At 43.5% G+C, this 25903-nt stretch overlaps 1 protein-coding gene across 2 annotated transcripts in view; it reads left to right on the top strand.

The window, feature by feature from the left end:
- The window catches only part of LOC129701053 (neurogenic locus notch homolog protein 2-like), a 147622-nt gene that overhangs the window by 58043 nt on the left and 63676 nt on the right, over positions 1–25903 (top strand). For both annotated transcript variants that reach the window (XM_055641999.1, XM_055642000.1), the window contains exons 3-6: positions 4500–4762; positions 5693–6031; positions 17563–17685; positions 21218–21451. In XM_055641999.1, coding sequence (XP_055497974.1) covers positions 4500–4762; positions 5693–6031; positions 17563–17685; positions 21218–21451 — 959 coding nt within the window. The remainder of the gene's footprint in view (positions 1–4499; positions 4763–5692; positions 6032–17562; positions 17686–21217; positions 21452–25903) is intronic.

The following is a 25903-nucleotide window of genomic DNA, read 5'->3' as shown; positions in this document are numbered from 1 at the left end:
CATAGGTTATGGGCAGCAGCAGATGATGTCAAATAGGGAATGTTCCTGGTAACAATTGTGTTTCTTTGCTGTTTTAAATGTTAAAAATCAGCATTCTTTTGTTCGGGCTCTAAAATCCCTGTTAGTCACGTTGACCTTGACCATTCCAAGCATGTTGGCACTCGTGAATATTTCTGTGCTGTGCCCTGATGCAAGAAGTTACCTGCACAGGTGTTTCACAAGCCACCTGTTTGCAAGTCTCCGTCTGAGGTGCAGCAAGTATATAATGCTGTGATCAGGCACAAGGCTTCTTTACTCTTGAGTTTGCTGTGTTCAGTTTATAGATATACTTTATAAGAAGCACACATGTGGTAAATTAATCATATTTTTGCATGTGGAGGTATTGAGACAGGATGGTATAGGTTTAAGGTAAGAGGAAGTAATGCCAAAAGTGATTTCAGGAAGTTTTCTACACAGTGGTTGATATCTAGAATTTGCTGCCAGACGACATGGTGGAGTCAAATACAATCATTACATTTAAGAGAATTTTGGAAAATATGAATGGGCAAGATATAGAGAGAGACAGTGTTCTATAGCTCTGCCCCTCGACAGGGTTTTTTTTTGGTAACTTTTAGTTTTTAAGGGAAATGGTAACTTTAATTTAAGCCCTAGTCACACCATGTGATACATTACTGATGAAGTATCCTTGCACCAAGTAAATTTGTGCAGTTGTACCAGAGTCACAGTTGTTAAAGCTAGAAGTATAGAACTTGCTTTTACACAGCATCCTTGGGATCTTGCATACTGCTTCACAGTTTTTTTGAGGAGTTTTGTAATATAGCTTTGTGAAGTGTCCTGCATTTTGTAATCTTTATGATAGTGAAGTTCACTCTGGCAACAACAACTAGAGCATGTGCAATTAAATGTGGAAATCCAGAAACGTCCCTCAGCCGTTTCTGTTTTTCTCTGCAGGAAGCAATGTTTTGTAACACTCATCTTGCAATATGGATATCGTATTGAAAAGTAGAGAGAGAAAATACTTGAAATTACCAGTCAGGTAGTAACAGGGGAGGTGGAAATAGCTTATGTTTCAGGTGGATGACCTTTGAATAGATCAAGCATTATTGATAAAATGGTGATTTTTTTTTCTTTCTCCATGAATGCTGGCCATGGACAGAAGGAGGGTGTACTAGGGTAATGCCTCCTGCATCTTCAAGGTGGGCTGCAGGAGGCGTTCCCGGGACACAAAGATGGCCAGGCAAAGAGAGGGACTTGTGTTTGCGGGCCGAGCTGGTCGAAGGTGACAGAGGAAGGCCCTGCAGGAGCCTGGAGCTTACTGGGATTTGGAACTGCTCCAGTGGACCATGCGCCTGCATGGGCAGTTCCCACTTGTAAATAAGCAAAACTTATTTCCATGTGCCATTGCCAACGTGACAAATAAGGCGCCATTAGCCAGAGGGTGGTGAATATGTGGCATTTTTTGCCACAGAAGGCTGTGGAGGACATACATGGATATTTTTAAGGCATATATATATTGATAGAATCCTGATTGGTACGGGTGTCGGGGGTTATAGGAAGATGGCAGGAGAATGGGATTGAGAGGGAGAGATAGATCAGCCATGATTGAATGCCAGAGTAGACCTGATGGGGCCCAATGGCCTAATTCTGCTCCTATCACTCATGACATTTTGACTTGTAACCATTGAACCATTGATCTGCTGAATGCTGGTAATGTTTTCTGAATTTATTTATCCATTATCTTCGCACTAAAATATCTTGAAAGTGTGATTGTGTTTGTGCTTCAGGTGTGAGTTTTATTTTCAACAGTAATGCCAAGCCATTCCTTATGGGGGAAAAAGTGAGATCCACATTTGTGGGATTCCCGTGGGAATAGTAAAAAAATGTATATATTTTTAATAATTATGTTTTGTTTGTTTTTTACCTTGATCTTCCAACTGTTAATTTTCACCAAACATACACAAAAAGCTGGAATAACTCAGCATGACAGGCAGCATCTCTGGGGAGAAGAAATGGGTGATGTTTCAGGTTGAGACCCTCTTCAGACTTTCACCAGTCAACAATATATTTACCCAAAGTTTAAACTTAGAATGTTGAGCCATCTTGATGATGCAAGTGTTGTTGGATTCCTTGAAGCTAAAATTTGGCAGCAGCCAACATCAGAGAAGGGGAAATCTTTCAGCAACAAAAACCCAGTGTCATGCAAAGGGAATGGCTGGAGGTCGATGTGATTTTTTTCTTTTTCTTCTCTCTTTCATCCATTAAGTTACAAATGTTTTCTTAACTTTATCCTAAATCGTGAAGGTATTGGTATGTATATTCAAGATTCAGATGGCTGATGTAATTTGGTAGCAGGACTGTGAAGTAAAGCTGTGCGATGCGGCCTGTGATTGGGAATATTAACAACTGCAATTTTTTAGTTTTGATATATAAACCTAACCATGTCTAGAAACTCGACCGTAAATGAACAGTCCTGATAATGGGCTGGATGAGCCATATATATCTGTTAAAACCTACAGCAGAACAGGACTACTCGTTAGCTATCAGCACTTAAATTTAAATATATTTTCATGGTCCTCCATGAAAACCATCTGTTGCATTGTTGCTTCATTCATTAACTTGGATGTTAATTAAGTTTAGTTCAATACTGATTGAAACGTTCTTTCCCCACTATGTTACTCAGCATTTGTTTCTGCATTTGATGTTTTTACCTTGATGTATTGTGTGATGTGATATCTATATGAATGTTAATCTTTCACGAATGGCCGTTGCGGTTATCCATGTATCGGAGGTGATGGTTATCAGATAGTTATGAGAACTGTTAGGTGGTAGAGGAAAGTAAAAATTGAGCAGTTTGGGACCCCTTGAACGTTCAGTTCAAATCGAATACTGGTCCCTGCGAAAAGGAAGCAATATTGTAAGGCTGTTTGCACCATGAAGTGTTTTGCTCATAGTGTGACTCGTATGGCCACAATCCAATATCATGCTGATTAAACTCTTAATCTCAAACGTGATGCGTCAAGGAAAAAATAACGACTGTTATTTGGAAGGGGAATGAAACCTGACATTAAAGCCCAGCTGTTTGAGGGGATCTGATGCAGTCCATATTGTGTATGAAGGTAGAGTGCCTTCGTTCCAGAGTACAGTAACTCTTTTATGTGGACCTCCATCAATTCATTTTTAAGGTCCCTTTTATTCACTTCTGTCTTTCTTTTGTGGCACTCTCAATCCAAGCATTTGGATTTTCACTGGGGATTATTTTTTGCATCCAAAACGTCACCACTTCCTTCTATCCAGAGATGCTGCCTGTCCCGCGGAGTTACTCCAGCCCTTTGTGTCTATCTTGTGTAAACCAGCATCTGCAGTTCCCTCCTACACTTTGTATCATTGTGTTGGGCAGCACACATGAATCTCACCCGATTATCTGATACGAGTAGGATGTGTAATTAAATTGTGATGATATGGGTTTTTTCACTTCCAATTTTCTCTTCCACCATTAACTCTCCACCCAACCCTTGATGAGGTCAAGGCGTATTTGGGACCAGTGGTAGTTTTAATCATCGTTGGTGTTTGATGGATTCAGAATTTCTTAGTCATAAGTATACAGGCTGACTCATCGGCAAAACCAAGCCATGTGGAAGAGGGAGTTGCTGTTTTCTTTTCCAAGTGTAATACTTATTTACACTGCAGTGGTACTATATGATTATCATTGTCAATGCACCACATATTTTGGAACTGTGTGGAGAGGATCAAAGCCAAAAATCAATGTATGAAATAAGCAAATTAACTCTTTGCACAGTTAGTGATTCTGATAAACTGGTCAGTATAAACTTAAACGAAAACTGGAGAATTGAGACCACTTGTGGTTGGAATGAGGTTCATCTTTCTTTCGGTCAGAGAGGATGCATTTTCACTTTCTATAGTCTGGTCTGTTTTGAGCCAGACACAGGCTGTCTGAACAGAACAAGATAATCTATACGATGATGAGCTCCCGAGGGAGAAATCTGCAAGATTCAATTACCAGCTAAAAATGAAGTCCAGCAGCACATTGCACTCAAGTTTCTCGGATAGGTTTTCTGGGTAAATGGATGAGTATTCATTTATATGGAAGCTTGTAATTTAAAAAAAACCCACACAAAAAACTAAGTACATTGGAAGTGGGTGTAATCTAAAAATGTATAAGAAGGACATAATATTCAAATAAAATGTCACTTTATTATTTTCTCATCTTCCTGTGCACCCATTTCCCCTACTACTCCCTTCCAATTTTCCCCTATGGTAAATACCAAGCCATATATGTTATGTCATCAGGTGCATAATGTGCTCATAATGTTCTAAAAGCTATTTAATTGGCTTCTGCTGGCTTTGAGTTTTTCATTGTTTCATTGTGTGAGTTTAAGAATCCAGAATTTAAGAATAAAAATGTACTTTCAATTAGGAAGTTCTCTGATAAGTCTTTGTAAGGGTGACTATAATTCTCTGAATCTCTCTCAACTGTCTAGGTGTCGATCTGGATTTGTAGGTGAACGCTGCCAGCACCCAGATCCCTGTCAGATTTTAACCTGCCTTAACGGAGGGACTTGTAGAATTTCCATCGCTGAAGGCAAAGCACAAGGATCATGCAGTTGTGCTCTGGGGTTCACTGGCGATCGGTGTGCGACGATAGTGACCAATGTCTGCAGGAAAAATCCCTGCCAAAACCGAGGAACCTGCCAACTCATCACCCTTGACAAGTATGAATGTGCCTGCCAACAAGGGTGGATAGGTAAGAATAGGTTGCAGTGTTTTTTTAAGTTTAGTTTAGAGATACAGCAAGGAAACGGGCCGTTCGGCTCACCGAGTCCGCACCGACCAGCGATCCCAGCACATTAAACTATCCTACACACTAGGGAGAATTTACACATACACCAAGCCAAATAACCTACAAACCTGTACGTCTTTCAAGTGTGGGAGGAAACCGATGATCTCTGAGAAAACCCACTCACGGGGAGAACGTACAAACTCCGTACAGGCAGCACCCATAATTGGGATCGAACCCGGGTCTCCGGCGCTGTAAGGCAGCAACTCTCCCGCTGCGCCACCGTGCCATGTTGCTCATGATCTTGGCCATCGAGATGACAGGGAACTGCACCAAATGTGCAGCACTCATTGCACCTTGCTGTGGATAACAACCCTGCTGCCACTGGGTGTAGCATTGGAGGCTTTGAGAATCCCTGGGGCAGGTAGACATGTGATCCTTGAAAAAGAATGAAATTGAATCTGTTGATAATTGTTGAGGTAAGAAATTTGTCCACGTAAAAAACAAATTGGACCCTCCCCAAAAGATCATCAGCATTATTAATGGACAGTATTATTCAATGAAGAGAGTTGTTTTTTGTGAATTGGTCTTCACTTTCCATTTTTTAAATATTGCAAATGAATCATTGGATGCTGACAGCATGGAAAGTTTCCTCAGCTGATGACGGCTTGATTGGTCGAAAGACCAGACGTCGAGAGAAAAATCACAGCTTCTCTTCAATAGTCAATTAAATTTCTTGGCCAGAGAGTGTGGCATGTTTTAGACATTGCAATGACATTTATGGATAGGGGATTGAACCCACAACCTTCACACTTGGGCAGAGGAACCAGGGTCAAAGGGATGAAAAAGAATACATGTTTCACTTCAGAATCTTCTTAAACTTTTTTTTTTAAACAGGTAAAAACTGCCAGCATGTGGATTCCTGCGCCTCGCAGCCATGTGCTAACGGGGGCAAGTGCAGCAGTTCAAGGAACAACTACACCTGCACCTGTGCTTCCGGCTACACTGGGTCTCGCTGCAGGACCGACATCGACGAATGCAAGGTCAAGGATCGGTGTCTGAATGGAGGGATCTGCAACAACGAACCTGGCTCATACCGCTGCCTATGCGAGCCGGGCTTCACTGGATCCAACTGTGAGAGCGTTTACGTCCCCTGCTCGCCATCGCCCTGCGTTAACGGAGGCACCTGCCGGCCAACCAGTGATGACCTGGCCTACGAATGCAACTGCCTGCCAGGTCTGTAATTGTAATTGGAATACCCTCCTGTATGTGCTCTTTCATTCAGTCAGATCAGGGCAGACCGGTACTTGGATCCATTGACCCGCTCCACATCCTACAGAAACAATACCAAAAAATATATACATCTCAAAAGCTACAAGTCTCCCAAACACTGTCTCGTCTTGAACATGAAAATGCTTCTCTGTATTTACCCCATTCAATGCATGAGACTCCTGAGTATTAACGATTTAGACAAGGGAATTAAATGTAACATCTCTAAGTTTGTGGGTGACACAAAGTTGGGTAGAGTGAGCTGTGAGAAGGATGCTATGAGGCTGCAGAGTGACTTGGATAGGTTGGGAGAGTGGGCAGAAGCATGGCAGATGCAGTATAAATGTGGATAAATATAAGGTTATCCACTTTGGTGGCAAGAACAGGAAGGCAGAATATTATCTGAATGGTGTCGGATTAGGAAAAGGGGAGATACAACAAGACCTGAGTGTGCTTGTACATCAGTCACTTAAAGTAAGCATGTAGGTATAGAAGGCAGTGAAGAAAGCCAATGCCATTGCGAGAGGATTTGAGTTTAGGAGCATGGAGGCCCTACGGCAGTTGTATAGGGCCCTGGTGAGACCGTACCTGGAGTATTGTGTGCAATTTTGGTCTATTAATTTGAGAATGGACATAATTGCTATTAAGGGAGTGCAGTAAAGGTTCACCAGATTAATTCCCAGGATGGCGGGACTGACGTATGATGAAAGAATAGGTTGACTGGGCTTGTATTCGCTGGAATTTAGAATGAGTGGGGATCTTATAGAGCATTGGACTAGGTACATGCAGGAAACATGTTTCCGATGTTGTTGGAGTCCAGAACCAGGGGTCACAGTTTAAGCATAAGGGGTAGGCATTTAGGACTGAGATAAGGAAAAACCTTTTCACCCAGAGAGATGTGAATCTGTGGAATTCTCCGCAACAGAAGGCACTGGAGGCCAATTCACTGGATGTTTTCAAGAGAGAGTTAAGACCCTGTCGCACTTTCCCGAGTTACTCACAAACTCTTGCGAGTTTTCCCCTTGATTCGAACTCGGAGAATTACGGTAATAGCCGTTCGTAGGTACTCGGGGCTATTTTTTTAACTCGTGGACATTTTTCAACGTTGAAAAAACGTCCCGACTTATCTGATGCCCCGAGTTCCTACGGCTGGCATTACGAGCCCGCTACGAAACATCTCCGGACTCCTAAGGGCTCAATACCGACATTCCCCGAGTTCGAATCGAGGGGAAAACCCAGGAGAGTTTGTTAGTAACTTGGGAAAGTGGGACAGGGCCTTTCGACTTAGCTCTTAGGGCTAAGGGAATCGAAGGATATGGGGGAAAAGCCCGAATGAGGTACTGATTTTGGATGATCAGTCATGATCATATTGAATGGCAGTGCTGGCTCTAAGGGCCGAATGGCTTACTCCTGCACCTATTTTCTATGTTTCTATTTATGTTTCTATGATCACCCCACAATCGTCTGTAAGCAAGGTATGGTTGAGCTTCAGGATGTGCTGATCCTCTGGTTGGAGCTCTGGAACGGGGGAACTTCGGTGAGGAGTCAATCCAAGTGAGTTATCCCATCAGGTTACGCAAGCTAGTTTGGGTTCTAAAGCTTGTGGAGTGTAGGAAAGAAGGAATCAATGATCAACATGGTCTTTTTGTAGCAATTTTTAAATCCCAGATTTATTAATCTACCATCTAGTGGAATGTTGCAGCAATTAGTTGCTAACTAATCATTATTTTTTAGCAGAATTAGGCTATGTGGTCTATCAAGGCTGCCCTGCCATTCAATCATGGCTGATCTAGCTTTCCCTCTCAAGCCCATTTTTCTGTCTTCTCCCCATAACCCCAGACACCCTTACTAATCATAGGATATTTCATACATCCAATAGTGAGTTGAGAAGTCCAGAATATAGTAGTACTACTTCATGATAATGTGCCTTTCAGCTATGTTGTTGCAGAATTTATTAAGTAGTCACCTTGTCCATCTGAATGCAGGAAGTGCCAGAGGAAGGATGTGTTAGAATGCAACTTGAAAGTGCGAGGGATAACTTCCTCACTCCTTTCCTCACCGAAAGGGTCTTAGGTTTTGGATGAAGAAATTATTTGGTGGAATAGGGCTAAGGAAGGCAAATTCAATGCTAGTATTTATATCAAGAAGACTGGAATCCAAAAGCAGAGATGCTGAGACTCTTTCAACATAGAAACATAGAAATTAGGTGCAGGAGTAGGCCATTCGGCCCTTCGAGCCTGCACCGCCATTCAATATGATCATGGCTGATCATCCAACTCAGTATCCCGTACCTGCCTTCTCTCCATACCCCCTGATTCCCTTAGCCACAAGGGCCACATCTAACTCCCTCTTAAATATAGCCAATGAACTGGCCTCAACTACTCTCTGTGGCAGAGAGTTCCAGAGATTCACCACTCTCTGCATGAAAAAAGTTCTTCTCATCTCGGTTTTAAAGGATTTCCCCCTTATCCTTAAGCTGTGACCCCTTGTCCTGGACTTCCCTAACATCGGGAAACAATCTTCCTGCATCTAGCCTGTCCAACCCCTTAAGAATTTTGTAAGTTTCTATAAGATCCCCTCTCAATCTTCTAAATTCTAGAGAGTATAAACCAAGTCTATCCAGTCTTTCTTCATAAGACAGTCCTGACATCCCAGGAATCAGTCTGGTGAACCGTCTCTGCACTCCCTCTATGGCAATAATGTCCTTCCTCAGATTTGGAGACCAAAACTGTACGCAATACTCCAGGTGTGGTCTCACCAAGACCCTGTACAACTGCAGTAGAACCTCTCTGCTCCTATACTCAAATCCTTTTGCAATGAAAGCTAACATACCATTCGCTTTCTTTACTGCCTGCTGCACCTGCATGCCTACCTTCAATGACTGGTGTACCATGACACCCAGGTCTCGCTGCATCTCCCCCCTTTCCCAATCGGCCACCATTTAGATAATAGTCTGCTTTCCTATTTTTGCCACCAAAATGGATAACCTCACATTTATCCACATTATACTGCATCTGCCAAACATTTGCCCACTCACCCAGCCTATCCAAGTCACCCTGCAGTCTCCTAACATCCTCCTCACAGCTAACACTGCCCCCCAGCTTAGTGTCATCCGCAAACTTGGAGATATTGCCTTCAATTCCCTCATCCAGATCATTAATATATATTGTAAATAGCTGGGGTCCCAGTACTGAGCCTTAGGGTACCCCACTAGTCACTGCCTGCCATTGTGAAAAGGACCCGTTTACTCCTACTCTTTGCTTCCTGTTTGCCAGCCAGTTCTCTATCCACATCAATACTGAACCCCCAATGCCTTGTGCTTTAAGTTTGTATACTTTCAAGTGCTGTTCAGGCCACGTTTGGAGTACTGTGAGCAAATTTGTGCCAAAGGTGTGCAGGAACCTTTTTCAGATCCAACCCAAAACGTAACATTTTCCTTTTGTCCAGAGATTCTGTCTGACCTGTTGAGTTACTCCAGCTTTTTGTGTCTATCTTCAGTTTAAGCCAGCATCTGCAGTTCATTCCTACACACACAATACTATACGATAGAACTTTATTAATCCCAGGAGGGAAATTGTGTGTGTGTATATATATTATACACACACATATACAAATATATTCATATATAAATATACACTGTTTTGTTTTCTCGTTTATAACATTGTTTACAGAGTACTATGTTTACATATTCTGTTGTGCTGCTGCAAGTAAGGATATCATTGTTCTAACTGGGACCTGAAAGAATAAAACACTCTTGACTCTTGACTTGCGTCGCTAATGTGTGGGAAAGAACTAGTGTACGGGTGATCGGTGGTCGGCGTGGGCTGAAGGGCCTGTTTCCACGCTGTATCTTTAAATTAAACTCAACACTAAAGCCAGAGGGAGTCTAAAGAAGGGTCTCTACCCAACACGTCACCCAATTTCTTCTATCCAGAGATGCTGGCTGCTCCATGGAGTTACCCCCGCACAATTAAAGCATGGAATAGTCTTCACCCTACCATAGTTACCCATCCAGACGCAGCTAAATTTAAGGTAGCTCTTTTTTCCCCCAAGAACCCTCTTTTTGCTTAAGTCCAAGTCAAGAGTTTTATTGTCATGTGTCCCAGATAGGACAATGTAATTCTTGCTTGCTGCAGCACCACAGAATATGTAAACGTAATACAGAACAGGAAACAAAAGTTCAGTGTGTCTATATACCATAGATCATATATATACATCACCTCCAGTTTAAATTGCATTTGGAATATTTTTGGAGGACCAGGAAACCAAAAAGCAAGAGTTACTCCAGGGAGTTACTCCAGCTCCAGGGAGTGATTCTGCGTTGTTTTTCAGCGGTTGCGGTGAAGCGTCGACCATACAGCAATGGCGGCCAGATCTCCCACAATGCAAAGGGAGGGAGAAAATGCCCGGTGCCGACCAGTTGCCATGGCAGTGCGCGCGTGCAGGGCGGCCGATGAAGTAGAAGATGGTTGAGTAGTCGACCAAATAATTTTTTCCTTCATGTACAGCTGCTCCTCAACCTACGATGGGGTTGCGTTCCGATAAACCCATCGTAAATTGAAAATACCATAAGTCGAAAAAGCATTTAGTACAATGTGTTCATGTGACCGTACGTGACGTGCGACTCGCTACTGTTGCCGAGCATTTGCACCATTGTCAAGTAGGGATATCGTAAGTCGAAACATCGTAACTCGGGGAGCATCTGTATAGGCAACAGTTAATTGGAGCAAGCAGTCAAATTATCACCTCTGTTTGAGTGATTATTCAATACATTAACAGCAGTGTAACCTACCCTGTGTGGTTCTTGTGTAATAGTGTTTTTCCTTCATTTTCCTCCACTCTAAACTTGTGGCTGAACGCTCGTGCTGATGTTGAGAGAAAAAAAAAATGTTTATTTTAATCTGGACAAGGATCTTGGCCAGGAAATATTCTTTGTCAACGAGGAAACATTTAAACTGAAAATGTGGGTGAATTACTTAAACAATTAGCTCCAATAGCGGGTCCCTGTTGACACTATTAACCCTGCTCCAAGGTTAATTGGGAGCTATCGCCCAGAATGGGAAATGCAATCGCCTGTTGGGATAGGGTGTGCAGGAAGCTGAGCCTTGCTCTGTTACAGGATGTGAAATACCAGAAAAACAAGCTTCTTGGATGGAGTACAAGAGGATGTCGATGGAAGTACTTTGCATACAAGAGCACACACTGCCGCAGGATGAGAGCTGCTGCTCTGAATGCTGCTCCTTATCCTAAGAATGTTTTGATTTGGAACTGCACACTTTCAGATTTCAAATTATATCGTGCATTAATTTTGGAAGGAGGTTATGGCTTTAGCTTTGAGAAAGGAATATTCGGTCATATGGTTAAGGGCCAAATGTTAGTTCAGCAGGATTGTTTTGCTAGTCACGCTATACTTGTAATTGAAAGAAGTTTTAAATTGACACTTGGCATGTGGATTGCTGGCAAGGCTGGTGTGGATAGTCTACTTCTAATTACATAAGGTGGTGCTGAGCTGCTGCCTTGATCGACGATAGTCCTTGGGGAGAAGGAGCTCCCACTCTCATGTGAAGTGGGAGTTCTAGGATTTTGCCTTCACTGCAGGAAAGAAATAATCATGCCAGTCAATCTGACATAAATAATTGTGCCAGTGTGACTGGGTGGTGCTGGTTGTTCCCTGCGATTGCTGCCTTTGTTTTTTAGTTTTAGCGATACAACGCAGAAACAGGCCCTCTGTCTCACGGAGTCCACGCCAACCAGCATTGACTCCGTACACCAGAACTATCCTACACACCAGGGACAATTTACAAATTTCCAGAAGCCAATTAACCTACAAACCTACATGTCCTAGGAATGTGGGAGGAAACTGGAGCACGTGGAGAAAGCCCATGCGGTCACAGGGTGAACTTGCAAACTCCGTTCAGACAGCACCCTCAGTCAGGATCGAAACTGGGGCTCTGGTGCTGTAAGGCAGCAACTCTACCGTTGAGCCACTGTGCTGCCCTCTTTGCCTTCACTGCAGGAAATAAATAATCGCGCCAGTGTGACTGTGAGGTGCCGATTGTTCCTTGCGCTTACTGCCTTTGTCTTTCTCAAAGATGGGAAATTGTCAGTATGGGCAGTGCTGTTAGCAAATCTTGGCAAATTGCTGCAGTTGTAGATCTTGTAAAGCATTTAATTCAAACTGCATTACAGATAAAGCAGCCTGTTGGATTGCCATCCAATTCATCATGCTAAATTGATTTGAATTAAATTAAATAAATGTAATTAGCCAAGTATACATACAAGGAATTTGCCCTGTTGCTTTGCTCACAAGTAACAACGCGATATACAGTAGACAAAAATAAAACATTATAATTTAAACATGTGAAGAATTAAATAAAATACCAGAGCAAAAGGAGGCTACAGACTTTTGGTTATTGAGTAGTGCTATTGCTCGTAGGAAAAAAGCCGTTTTTATGTCTGGCTGTGGCGGCTTTGACAGTCCGGAGTCGCCTCCCAGAGGGAAGTGATTCAAAGAGTCTGTGGCCAGGGTGAGTGGGGTCAGAGATGATCTTACCCGCTCGCTTCCTGGCTCTTGCAGTGTACAGTTCATCGATGGGAAGGTTGCAGCCAAAACCTTCTCGGCTGATCAAACTGCGAATGTCATGTTTTTGGTGGCTGAGCCAAACCAGACCATGATGCAGAAGGTGAGGACAGACTGTATGATGGCAGTATAAAACTGGACCATCATTGCCTGTGGCAGATTGTGTTTCCTCAGCTGCCGCAGGAAATACTTCCTCTGTTGGGCCTTTTTGACTGTGGAGTCAATGGTGGCTTCCCATTTCGGGTGCCTGGAGATGATGGTTCCAAGGAACTTAAATAACTCCACAGATGTGACTGGTGTAGTTGATGGTGAGTGGGGGGAGGGTAGGGGGAGCTCGCCTTAAGTCTACTATCAATTCTACCATTTTAAGAGCATTGAGCTCCAGGTTGTTGTGATGGCACCAGGATGCCAGTTGTATCACTTCCTGTCTGTAGGCAGATTCCTCCCAACCTGGATCAGTCCAATCAGGGTTATGTTGTCCGCAAACTTGAGAAGCTTGACAGAGCAGTCTGTGGATGTGCAGTTGTTGGTGTAGAGAGAGTAAATGAGGGGGGAGAGTACGCAGCCTTGTGGTGCTTCTATGCTCAGGGTCTGCGGGTCTGATATGTGCTTTCAAGGCCTCACATGCTGCGTCCTGTCTGTCAGGAAGTTGGTGATCCACTGACAGAGGGGTTTAGGCACAGTCAACTGGGAGAGTTTGGAGTGTAGTAGCTCGGGCACAATGGTGTTGAATGCAGAGCTAAAATCCCAGAAGGGGGTTTGTGATATTTTTCAGGTGGGCCAGCACACGTCTTTCAAGGGTCTTCATGATTACAGAGGTCAGTGCGACAGGCCTGTAGTGTTTAAGACCAGTAATCTCCTTGGCATTTTGGGTACAGGAACAATAGTGGAGACTTTGAAGCAGGCTGGGACAGTGCAGGCTTGCAGGGACCGATTGAAAATGTCTGTGTAGACTGGTGCCAGTTGTTCGGCACAGTTTCAGGGTAGAGGGGGAAACATTGTCCGGACCTGGAGATTTCCGGCTTTTTTGTCTCCTGAATAGCTTTTCCACCTCCTCAAATGCTCTTGTTAGTGATGGAGAAGTGGTCAGACTGATGTTGGGCAGCAAGGAGGGAGCGGGTAGTGCACGAGGGCCCAGTCTTTGCAGACTAGAGTCAGGCTGTAATTGGGTATGGAGTGGTGATTGGGGAGGAGTGGGTGAGGGAGGGATGGAGAGAGTGGGTACTGGGGTTTTGTTTCTCTGTCTAACCTGCAGTAGAACTTGTTCAGGTCGTTGTTCAAGGGGCGGGGGTTTTTCCTCTTGTAGCTGGTGATTTCTTGCAAGCCCTTCTTCCTTCACTGAATCCCAGTGGCTGCCAGCTATTTAAATTGCACCTTTCAAACCTGGGACTTTAGCACCAGGAAGAACAAGGGCAGGAGGATTCTTTCCAAATGGCATATTATCCTGGCATAGAAGTACATTGTTTTTTGTTTATAGAAAATAGAGTAGCAGAAGAAAAGGATCTTCAATCCAGAATGTCTGTGCGAACATGATGCCAAGATTAACTTTCATCTGTTTACACATAATTCACATCCCTCATCCATGTGCCTATCCAAAAGTCTCTTAAATGCTACTATGGTATCTACCTCCATCACCATCCCTGGCAATGCCTTTCAGGCACTCAGCGCCCTGTGTAGAAAAAAATCTCATTTAAACTTTACCCCTCTCACCTTAAAGCTCTGCCCTCTAGCAATAGACATTTCCATCATGTGAAAAATGTTATGACTGTCTACCCTAGCTCTGCTTCTTAGAATTTGATATACTTCTATCTCAATCCCCGGCATTCCAGGGAAAATAGCCCAACTCTATCCAACCTCTTACAGAGGTGTACACAATCATGAGAGGAATAGATCAGATAGATGCACAGAGTCTCTTGCCTAGAGTAGTGGAATAAAGAACCAGGGGACATAGGTTTAAGCTGATGGGGGAAAGATTTAATAGGAACCTGAGAGGTGTTTTTTTTCACACACAGGGTGGTGCATGTATAGAACGAACTGCTGGAAGAAGTAGTTGAGGCAGGTAGTATTGTAATGTTTAAAAAACATTTGGATCAGATACATGAATAGGACGGGTTTAGAAGGATATGGGTCAAACGCAGATAGGTGGAACTAGTACACATATTGGTCGGAATGGGCAAGTTGCGCCGAAGGACCTGTTTCCACACTGTATAAGTCTATGAATCTATGACTCTCCTTAGCTGATTCCCTCATATCCATGCTTCATTCTGGTAAACCTCCTCTGCACCCATGCCAAAGCCTCCACATCCTTCCTCTCATGGGGGACCAGGACTGCACACTCCAAATTGCATGCAATAGCCCAATTTAATTTCTGAAACTCTCCACCCAAAGGTGTTATGGAACAACCTACAAGACGATTTCTCAGCCCCACCTCTTCAAGTGCATTTTAGGATAATCAATGCTGGCAGAGGCGTTGTGCACGTTCCTAATAAACCATTATCATAATCATACTTTATTAGCTAAGTATGTTTTGCAACATAGGAGGAATTTGATTTGCCATATAGTCATTACAAATGAGTAAATGCAGCGTAGTTGCTGTCCTGTCGTGCCAGAGGGAGGTGTCGTTCATGTTAACACGGTGAATGAGGTGCCAATCAAGAAGTTATTTTGTCCTGGACAGCTTCAGGTTTCAAGAGTATTGTTGGAGCTGCTTTTGTTCAGGAAAGTAGTGAGCACACTCCTGACTCGGGTCTCCCTGGACTGTGGAAAGGCTTTAGAGTTGAGGAATGAGTCACGGGTGCAGGGTGCCTAATCTTTTAAACAGCTCTTGTGGCCACAGTAGTTATCTGACTAAATAGTATCTTGTTTTCTGGCTTATCATTAAAATTGCAGTGCAAAATAACCTCTGAATATAAATGATGTCGCCACACTTCTGAGGTTTGATACTGAGTTTCTTCTTTACCACACGCTGAAGTATTCGAAGACTTAATAGCTGAGGTGAAAACCATATCTTAAACCTCTTAGCCAACTGTATTCCAGATTACTTCTTGTTCACTTCTGGGAAAGTGATTTGCAATTAGAGCCACTCATCTCTGGGTTGATAATGAAGTATATCACATCAATTGAGATGTTTTTTTAAAAATCCACAGTGCTTGTGTGGGAAGTTGAAATAATCTGCTGCATTAATATCACAGCAGCGCATTCCGAAATAATTGCTTCTCGTCCTACCCTTGATTCTGGGGTCCATCTTGAAAGCAGTAGTGAGGATAAAGCTCAGCACTGCTTCAAGAGCTACTTTGTTTAAAAATAAGTGCGGATTATTGATTAGAGCCATGGTTTATGTTGACGAAATGAAGCTTGAAAGAGTAGACACAATGCTGGAGTAACTCAGCGGGTGAGGCAGCATCTCTGGAGAGAAGGAATGGGCGACGTTTTGGGTCAAGACCCTTCTTCAGACTGAATGGGTGATGTTTCGGGTTGAGACCCTTCTTCAGACTGAAGAAGGGTCTCAACCCGAAACGTCACCCATTCCTTTTCTCCAGACATGCTGCCTCACCCGCTGAGTTCCTCCAGCATTTTGTCTCTACTTTCGATTTAAACTCGTATCTGCAGTTCTTCTTTACCACCTTGAAAGAGTAATGTTTTGGAAATGTGATGAATTTGATTTAAGGACACCCTCTTTAGTTTAGAAATACAAACATACGGGACACAAGGTAGGAGTGTGAGGAGCCACTCGATCCCCTAAAGCATGCTCTGCCCTGTTCCTAAACACTGCAGTTCAGGCAGCATCTCTGGAGAACATGGATGAACTGCTGAGTTACTCCAGAACTTTGTGTACTTTTATTTTTTTAAACCACCATCTGTAGTTCCTTGTTTTTACAATTTGCCCTGCCATTTAATATATTCATGGCTGATCTGCCCCAGATCTCAAATCATGTTAGTTCCACAACACCCTCAATTATTTGAATTGCCAAAAGATTATTTACTTCCTCCTCCCCTTAAATACTTTGTGATCTTCTCTCCAAAATTCTCTGTGATTGAGAATTCCAGAAATACACCACCCTGTTTTATATGCTGTAATTTTAAATGATTGGTCCTTATTCTGTAACTGCTTCTTCATTGAAGACTCTGCCACTAATTCAAATGCCTCGGTGTCCACCCCCTCCATCTCTAAAGTCTAAAAATCTAAAATAGCCATTTGTAGCAAGGCAAATCTCTCATCCAGAACTTGGCCTAACGATTCACATGTGAACTTGATCTAATGCTGGTTCATCGTTTTGCTTACTGTAGACTCGCCAACATCCTTCTACAATTGTAACAATTCTTTTTCTAAATTCCACTCATTCAATTCGGGCCAAAGTGCCATTTGGAGACATGAGATGGCAGGTGCTTGAAACTGCTGCCTGTGGTTCAAGCAGCATCCGTAGGCGTGGGGAGCAAGTAGGAAGGAATTGTCAATGTTTTCTGGATGAGACCCTGCATCAGTTTACGTGATTGTTGCTTCAAAACAAAAACAATTGAAAATTGAGGCACAAGAAGGGAACCAGAAATGGGACATAATAAAGTTACTCCCATTTGTCAGTTATCAATCCTGTTGCAGGGTCTTTATCTGAAATGTTGGCCGGTCCTTTCCCTCTCTGCAGATGCTGTGCGAAGGCAGGTACGGGATACTGAGTTGGATGATCAGCCATGATCATATTGAATGGCGGTGCAGGCTCGAAGGGCCGAATGGCCTACTCCTGCACCTAATTTCTATGTTTCTATGACCTGCTGAGTTCCTCCAATGGTTTGTGTTTTGCTCCAATGTGACATTAGTCTTCCAAACCATTTTGTTGCAGCCAAGTGCTCACTTTTTGTATCGCATACTGTCCGTGTTCTTTGCTGTACAGTAACAAATCAAATTCTCTCCCACCTTTGGCAGGATTCAGTGGAAAAGACTGTGAGGCAAACATTGACGACTGCCCTGAACATGAATGTCAGAATGGAGGCATCTGTGTGGATGGAGTGAACACCTACAACTGCCGATGCACACCTGAGTGGACAGGTATTTGGAGACATTTGGCTGCATTGACCTGAATTAAAAGAAAAGAGAAAGGTCGGATCAGGACACACGATAATTAATGGTCTTGCCTTGTCCCTGCCAGCTGGTGGTTGAAATGCAACTGAAAGTTACTTAACTTGATATTTTTTTAAATAGAAATAATTTATTTTGGAAGTGTAATCTTTGTGCTGTTGGCAGGCGCAAAGTCCCACAACACCATTGAGAGCTAGGGTTAGTTAAATCTATTCCTGATCGTATAAGCTGAGAGAGGAATGTTGGACTGGACACAAAGAACTAGTAAATGAGCTGAGATCCCTGCTCCTAATCACTTTCAAGTGATGTCTGCTGGAAATATGCAGACAAGAACTTTGGATGAAAGCTTGGTTCTCCAAACTGCAGTCCTGTTTATGGGGGAAAATAAGTAGCCATGTGGAGCATAGGAGGGCATATGATGTGGACTTGGAGTCGGTGGCTTTCATGTAATCCCAAGCGCTTGAAAAACACAGTGGAAATCTCAGGAGTGAGAGAGGTTTGGACGATGTAAATATTCCTTGTTAGAAAAGTTGCCTCAGACACAGAAATTCATGGCACACAAAGGAAACATTCTGGCCAGAAGTAGAGCATTTTAAAGCTACTCCAACTTCCCAGTTCTTGTTCATTGCCTCGAGTTCATGGTTGTTCACATGCTCATCCAGGTACTTTTAAGTGAGACGTCTGTTTTCTGTCTCAATCGATCTTCCCAGCAGTGACTTTCATTGTTTGTGGGACAACATATTTGTGTCTCAAACTACCTTTTTAACTATTGCTTAAATCTATGATAACATTCCCCTGCCTCGGATAATCAATCCCTTGACCCTTCCCATTGATACTATATTCTATACTATATTCATTTATATTAAATCTTGTTTTAGCTTTTAATTCCAAATTACATTCTACTCCTGGATGTGCTTTCCTCTGTAAGGTCACTCATGATACTTTTGACCTCTTAAATATCTCCCAGTGAAAAAAACCCCGAAATATTTCTTATTGAAACATATAAGATTATTAAGGGTTTGGACACACTATAGGCAGGAAACATGTTCCCGGTGTTGGGGGAGTCCAGAACCAGGGGTCACAGTTTAAGAATAAGGGGTAAGCCATTTAGAACTGAGATGAGGAATCACTTTTTCATACAGAGAGTTGTGAGTCTGTGAATTCTCTGCCTCAGAGGGCGATGGAGGCCGGTTCTCTGGATACTTTCAAGAGAGAGTCAGATAGGGCTCTTAAAGATAACAGAGTCAAAGGATATGGGGAGAAGGCAGGAACGGGGTACTGATTGTGGATGATCAGCCATGACCATATTGAATGGTGGTGCTGGCTTGAAGGGTCGAATGGCCTACTCCTGAACCTATTGTCTATTACTGGAGGTACTCTGTAGGTCAGTCAGCCTCTGTGGAGGGAATGGACAAGTGATGGTTCGGGTCAGGACCCTTCTTCAAAGCTGGAATAGAGGGGAGATGGGTGTGAGAAAGGGGTAAGAGGTGGGGCAAGGACTAGCAAGTGAAGAGTGAGTCTCGATGACAAGAGCTTAATTGGCAGATGAGTAAGGTGAGGGAGAAGGGGGAAGATGGTCGCCAAATCAGGGTGTGATGAGTGGAGAAGACAAAGGAGTTCAGATAGTGGGCTCTGGGAAGGAAGAAACGTGAGGAGTGAAATGCAGAACATCCAGGCAGGATGGTGGGTTAGTTGTGTAGGAAGAAACTGCAGATGCTGGTTTATACCGAAGACAGACAGAAAATGCTGGAGTAACTCAGCGGGACAGCAACATCTCCAATAGAAAAAGAACGGGTTACATTTGGATCTGAACCCTTCCACAGACTGGGTTGGTTCCCAGCTCTGTTAGGTATCAGTAATGATTACATTTAAACAGGTAGAGCACTACACCTCGGTAAATCAAAGGCAAGGAGTATTGAAGGCCGAGTCCCTTTTGGGCCACAAATGTCTGGCTCTCAGTCGGTATTTCGTGTTCTGTGATTCAAACCAACAAGATGAACATTTTTGCTATTATTTGTTTCTTCATCTCTTCCTCCCCTGTCTTTCCCCCACCCCTCAGTCGTATTCTGTGTGTGCAGAAGGAAGTTGGTGACAGACGTTAGGATGGATTGCTGCCTGGGTCTGAGGGGTGGTGGCCGGACTTGGATTGGAGGGGAAAGGGGGAGTTCGGTGTGAGAAATGGTTTAAATTAATTAGGCTAGCAGGATATTGGAGTTAATTGAAAGCAGAACGGGGGGAAGGCTCTGCGAACAAAGGAGTTTCTGGTTTTCGTCGCTTTGGCAGTGACTGTAGCTCTTCAGCTGGAATGCGTTCAGGGTAAGTGGGCAAGACTTGAGGTTGCGCAATCGATTTGGTCTAGTTCCAGCGATTTGGCTCCAGGGATACAGACGTTACTAATTTGTTTGCAGGTGGGTGGAGGAGGTGGGGTGTGGCTACAATTTGCAGCTTTCTGCTTCTGCTGTTGTCAGCGTTGATTTAGAATGAACGCATATAAAGACTACCTTCATGCATTGCCATTCACAAACATTATTAGAGCCGTGTTGTGACAGGGCTGTCTGTGGCTTTCACTTGCTGTTCACTTGTTGCCACCTGACAAACACCCTATGGTGGCAACACTGACTTTCCCCCTTCCTTCACAGCTGATACCAGACGTCGCGTTGCAAAGAATTATGTAGAACATTGGACTCGTACAGCACAGAAATAGGCATTGTAGCCCACATATCCACACAGCTCATCAAACCTCCATCTATAATAATCGCACCTTTCCTCTCACTTCTCAACCGGCCACACAAGGAGTAATTTCCAATAACCAATCGGCCGACCAGCCAGCACGTCTTTGGCATATGGGAAGAACCCCATGGAGTCACAGGGAGAACATGTAAACTCCACACAGACAGCGCCAAAGATCAGGATTGCATCTGGGTCCCAGGAATTGTGAATTTAGTTTAGTTTTGAGATACTGCGCGGAAACAGGCCCTTCGGCCCACCGAGTCCACGCCGACCAGCGACCCCAGCACGCCAACACCATCCTACACACACTAGGGACAATTTACAATTTTACCCAGCCAATTAACCTACACACATGTACATCTTTGGAGTGTGTGAGGAAACTGGAGCTCCTGGGGAAAACCCACGCAGTCACAGGGAGAATGTACAAACTCCGCATAGACAACGGAGAACATCAGACAACGAGAACGTATAAACTCTGCACAGTGAGGCAGCGATGCAAACCACTAGGCTGCTCTGCTTCATAGAGTTTGGGAATTTTAACTGACAAACCTTTGTGTATTTGTGTCCCCAATGTGAATCTCCTCTCGCCCCATTTCATCTTGGACCAAGCAGTAAAGACATTCATCCCTTCTCTCTTCCCTGCTTATTGAGCGTTTCTTTAAATCCATTTTGTTAATCCTCACAGTCATTTAAAGTGGTAGTATGTTCGGATTGTGTGAACTGAAGCCGTTTGGACTACATTGCTGAACTATTAATCTTTTCCACCACTTAGGTCAGTTTTGTACAGAAGATGTGGATGAGTGTCAATTGCAGCCAAATGCCTGTCAGAATGGAGGGACCTGCTTCAACATCAACGGAGGCTATCACTGCGTCTGTGTCAATGGCTGGAGTGGAGACGACTGTAGTGAGAACATAGATGATTGTGCCGGTGCAACCTGCATGCATGGAGCTACCTGCCACGACCGAGTTGCATCCTTTGTATGTGAATGTCCTATTGGCAAAGCTGGTAAGTGTTCTCTCGGGATTCTGCAGCTCATTTAAAGTTTGTAAAATTAGGGTAGAATTAAGGTGGCCTTGAATAATGTTGGGGCAGAGAGACAGTGACATAACTTTCACCACCTCTGGTTTGAGGTTTGGATTTGGTTTGCCTGAACCATTTGAATTTAGAACCCAATATACTGAGCCAAAGGCCTTTCTAGTTTCCTGTAATGAACGTGGATTCCACCTGGAGTCAGCGCCAGCAGATTTGATTCTTGGTATTGGCTGGATCTGTCAACAGCTTCCTAAAATCAGAGCACTAATTATAGACTTTCAAAGAGGAGAGAAGAGCACAGCGCAGGTGTGATTTTTAGACGTCTTTAAACCACACACGTTGCTCTTTAAATCGCAATTCAATTCCGCAGGTTAGTCCATCGTTAACTTAGCATCTTTCAATATCCAGTGCAGCCTTTCACCATGCAACAAAGTGAATTTTATATAAAAGTTCTTGTAAAAATCAAATAAAACTTCCACAGAAAGTTTGATCGGGAGGTGATGGTTAAAGTGAAATTGCCATGTGCATACAATGTGGAGTGGGCTTGAATATGTTTTCGATGTTGGTCATGTGATCATGTTGGTCATGATATTGATCTTCTGTTAAGACATCTAGTTTAAGACGTTATCCTCTATCCAGGAGTTGATGTTCATGATCTCTCCATTGAACAAGTGACAATGACTACTGAGTACAATGCCCTTTTTTTTTTGTTACCAAAATTATTTCGTGAATTATTGTGATTATTCTCCCCCAAAAAATGTGCATTTTATCCCTTATTTTTCTTTTTTTTTTAAAGAAAATCTATTTTGTTTCATTTTTATGCTTTGACTTAAGTGATATTACTAAACTGAATATTTCCTGCTTGTTCCTTAAATATATGTTTTAACCTATCTCAAAAAATACTTTAAGTTCATTATTTTGGTTGGTTTCAAATCGGTTCCAAAAATAGAAAGAAAGTACAGATTCGTGGCTGTGCAAGGCTGTTTACACTGAAGTGAAATGAATCGGCCAAATGAATCTATATGTTCAGTTATTTAAGGTGTTTCATTTCACCCAGGGTCACCTCTGAGCAAGAGCAACCACGATATCTTTGCTTGATACTTTGCCAAACAATTGCAACAGTAATTTCCATCTTATGAGATGCTCCTGTATCTTTCTGAAAGCTGGGGTTACTCACAGACCTGTTTGGGTGCCTCTCCAACCTCCACTCCCCATCATTCCTTTCCTTCCTCACTGTGCTTGACCTGACCTTGCACCTTCTCCCTCCTTCCCCCCCAGCTCTTGCACCCTCCTAGCTCAATGTTTTCTTTATTGTCACATGTATCAGCTACAGTGAAATACATTTTTTGCACACAGCTCAGCAAGACTATTCCTGTGCATAAGCACAAGCCACAGGTTAGTACAGAATGTACATGACAGCACACTGAGTCCATATGCCAGAGGCACTTTTTGGCACCATTTCATAGTCCCAACTGCAGCTCACCACAAGAGCCCATTGTGGTCGTCGTCTCCATTTCCGTCTTCCCGCAAACCAATGTCCCTCCTTGCGCGGCCCTCTTCAGCTCTTGTTTTGTGGGGGTGCCTCCTGTAGCCGACCTTGGCAGAAGGTAAGACTTACTGGAGTGGCCTTTCCTCTCCAGGGGAGTTCTTGGTTTCACGGCGGGTGATCAAGGGTTACGGTTGGGATACTGCAGAAGCCCCACCAGTTACCCCTTCGCTCTGCTCAGCCCTGAAGACTCCATTGCATTTCCTGGCCCCTGTGCTCTTTACCCGTAAAACCATTCTGTATGCCTCCATCCCATCACTCCACACAATATACACGGTGCTGTCATGTTGAACTGGCATCAGCACATATATACTCAAACTCGGCTAAATCAGTGGGCACGGTTGTTAGAGAGCAATAGTTAACAAAGTAATTCCATTGCACTTTCCTCGCTTGCCATTTGGAAAAAAATACGTTGAACAACAATTGTGTTGCTTCCAACTGCAGACAAGATAAAAGTATGTTCCACATGTAGATGGCCCATGAGGAAGCCATGAGATGGCCGATGTGTTGCCAAGCCATTATCCTAATAAAGATACAAAACAACCTTGTAGCTCTTGTTTAGTTTTAGTTGAGAGATACAGCACAGGGACAAACCCTTCGGCACAACTAGTTTGCACTGCCCAGCAATCCCCACACACTAACACTATCCTCTACACACTTGGGATAATTTACAATTTTACCAAGCCAATGGACCCACAAACCTGTACGTCTTTGGAGTTTGGGAGGATACCGGAGCACCAGAGAAAACCTATGGAGGTTCTTGGCTGATAACAGTTTTGATAATGTACTCATAATTCAGTGCAGTGATTTGGAAATCTTCCAAAGCCTGTTTTTTTAAATTTTATTTAGAAAGAATGTGGAAAGGGAAGTTACATTATTTCGGTTTAAATATCCACTTTGTGCATCCAGATTTAGTGACATTGTGGTGTATTTCACGGGGATGCATGTGCAGCGATAAGGGAAAGTTATTGTTCAAGGAACTGTCTGTTTATTAGGCTCTTGTTCTCTAACTTTAAGCAAATAATGTTAATTTGCAAAGATCATCTCATCCATGGGCAAGGCTTGATGAAATGCTGAATTTGGGGCAGAATTTATTCACAACTGATTTAAAAAAAAAATCTAGTGCAACTATGAATATATTTTATAATTGGCCTTCTGTGTAAATCTTCAGTTGACAGTGTGACTGATCCTTCCCTGCTGCTGAATGCTTGGCAGCAAAGTTTTGTTGCTCACAAGCCAGTATTGTCCATTGTTCTGCACATGTGTGGCTATCTAAGACAAATCACTGCTGATCTGCTTTGCTGAGAAGGAAACCATGTATTTTTGTTAGGTTCTTGAAATTAATTCTATTATATTCTCCAAGCAGCAACTTGTATTCATGCAACACTGTTTTAATGAAGCAAAAGCACCCCTAACTGCATCACTTGACTGAGATGAGTCAGAGTATTGATGTTGAACTTCATAAGGGCGGCTCGGTGGCTCAGCGGTAGAGTTGCTGCCTTACAGCATTTGCAGTGCCCGAGGCCCAGATTCGATCTTGGCTATGGGTGCTTGTCTGTACGGAGTTTGTACATTCTCCCCGTGATCTGCATGGGTTTTCTCCGAGAACTTCCGTTTCCTCCCACACTCCAAAGATGCACAGGTTTGTAGTTTAATTGGTATAAATATAAAAATTGACCCTAGGGTAGGGAAGTGTTAATGTGCGTGGATCGCTGGTAGGTGCGGATGAAGGGCCTGTTTCCGCGTTGTTTCTCTAAACTAAACAATATATTAATGTAGATGATCAGAAGCTTGGTTGAAGGGAAAGTGTTCCAAGCAGGAAAGAGAGCTAGCGAGGCAGGAAGGTTCAGGAAGTGAATTTAGAGAGCATCCAACCTTGGTGCTAGGCACTGCAAGACAATCCATTGCTGGAGTGATTTGAGTTTAGCAATGACCCACAACCCAGAATGTGAGGAGGGCAGATTCGCTGAAGATGAAAGAAGATGCTCATGAGCAGGCACGAAAATTGCTATCAAAATATGGAGGGGACAGGGGGGAGGCAATTTTTGGGCGGGCGGGCGCACGCGGTTTTGGAGGCTCAATTCAGCGCTAAATGCAGCTCAACTCTGCCTGTCTCGCCGGGTTAACCTACAGCCCTGCCTGGACTGACGGGACACCAGCGCTGCTTCTCCGGGCTGGCCATATTTCCCACAAATCAAGGAAAGTTGGAGCCCACAATGGTCCATTGTTGGCTGAAGGCGAGGTGATAATGAAGGGATATATGGATGCGAACAATGGAACTTGCAGGATGACTAGGGTGATGGAGGGGCGGAAAGAGAGGGAATGCAGGGGTTACTTCAAATTCGAGAAATCAATATTCATACCACTGGGTTGTAAGCTGCCCAAGCAAAATATGAGGTGCTGTTCCTCCAATTAGCATGTGATCTCACTCTGACAGTGGAGGTGGCCCAGGACAGAATAGTCAATATGGGAATGGGAAGTGGAGTTAAAACATTTGAAAACCAGGAGATCATGTAGGCCAAGGCGGACTGAGCATAGGTGTTCAGTTATCTTCAGTGTAAACCAGCATCAGCAGTTCCTTCCTACACAATGAAATAAGGCAGAGATGGAGATGGCCAGTTGTAGGAAGTCAAGTTAAAGTATGTTAGTGATGGTGCATATGTGAAGCTCTGTTCAATTGTGATAACAAGCTTGTGAACTGTCTGGTTCAATTTGAGAAGTAACACATCTGGATTTGGTGGCAGGGGGAATTCCAGATGTTGGCTTTGGCCTTTGGTATCTGCAGAGGAAATCTCTGCTCGTCTAGTGCTAGATTTTAGTTTGACAATGTACAGGTGGTGAAGGGCTAGAGAAGGTGATGGGGAAGCAAACCTCCGTGC

Source organism: Leucoraja erinacea, chromosome 10 (assembly GCF_028641065.1).
Source record: "Leucoraja erinacea ecotype New England chromosome 10, Leri_hhj_1, whole genome shotgun sequence".
NCBI classification, from domain to species: Eukaryota; Metazoa; Chordata; class Chondrichthyes; order Rajiformes; family Rajidae; genus Leucoraja; species Leucoraja erinaceus.
The sequence above is the reverse complement of the archived record's forward strand: the minus strand, read 5'-3'. Positions and strand labels throughout refer to the sequence as shown.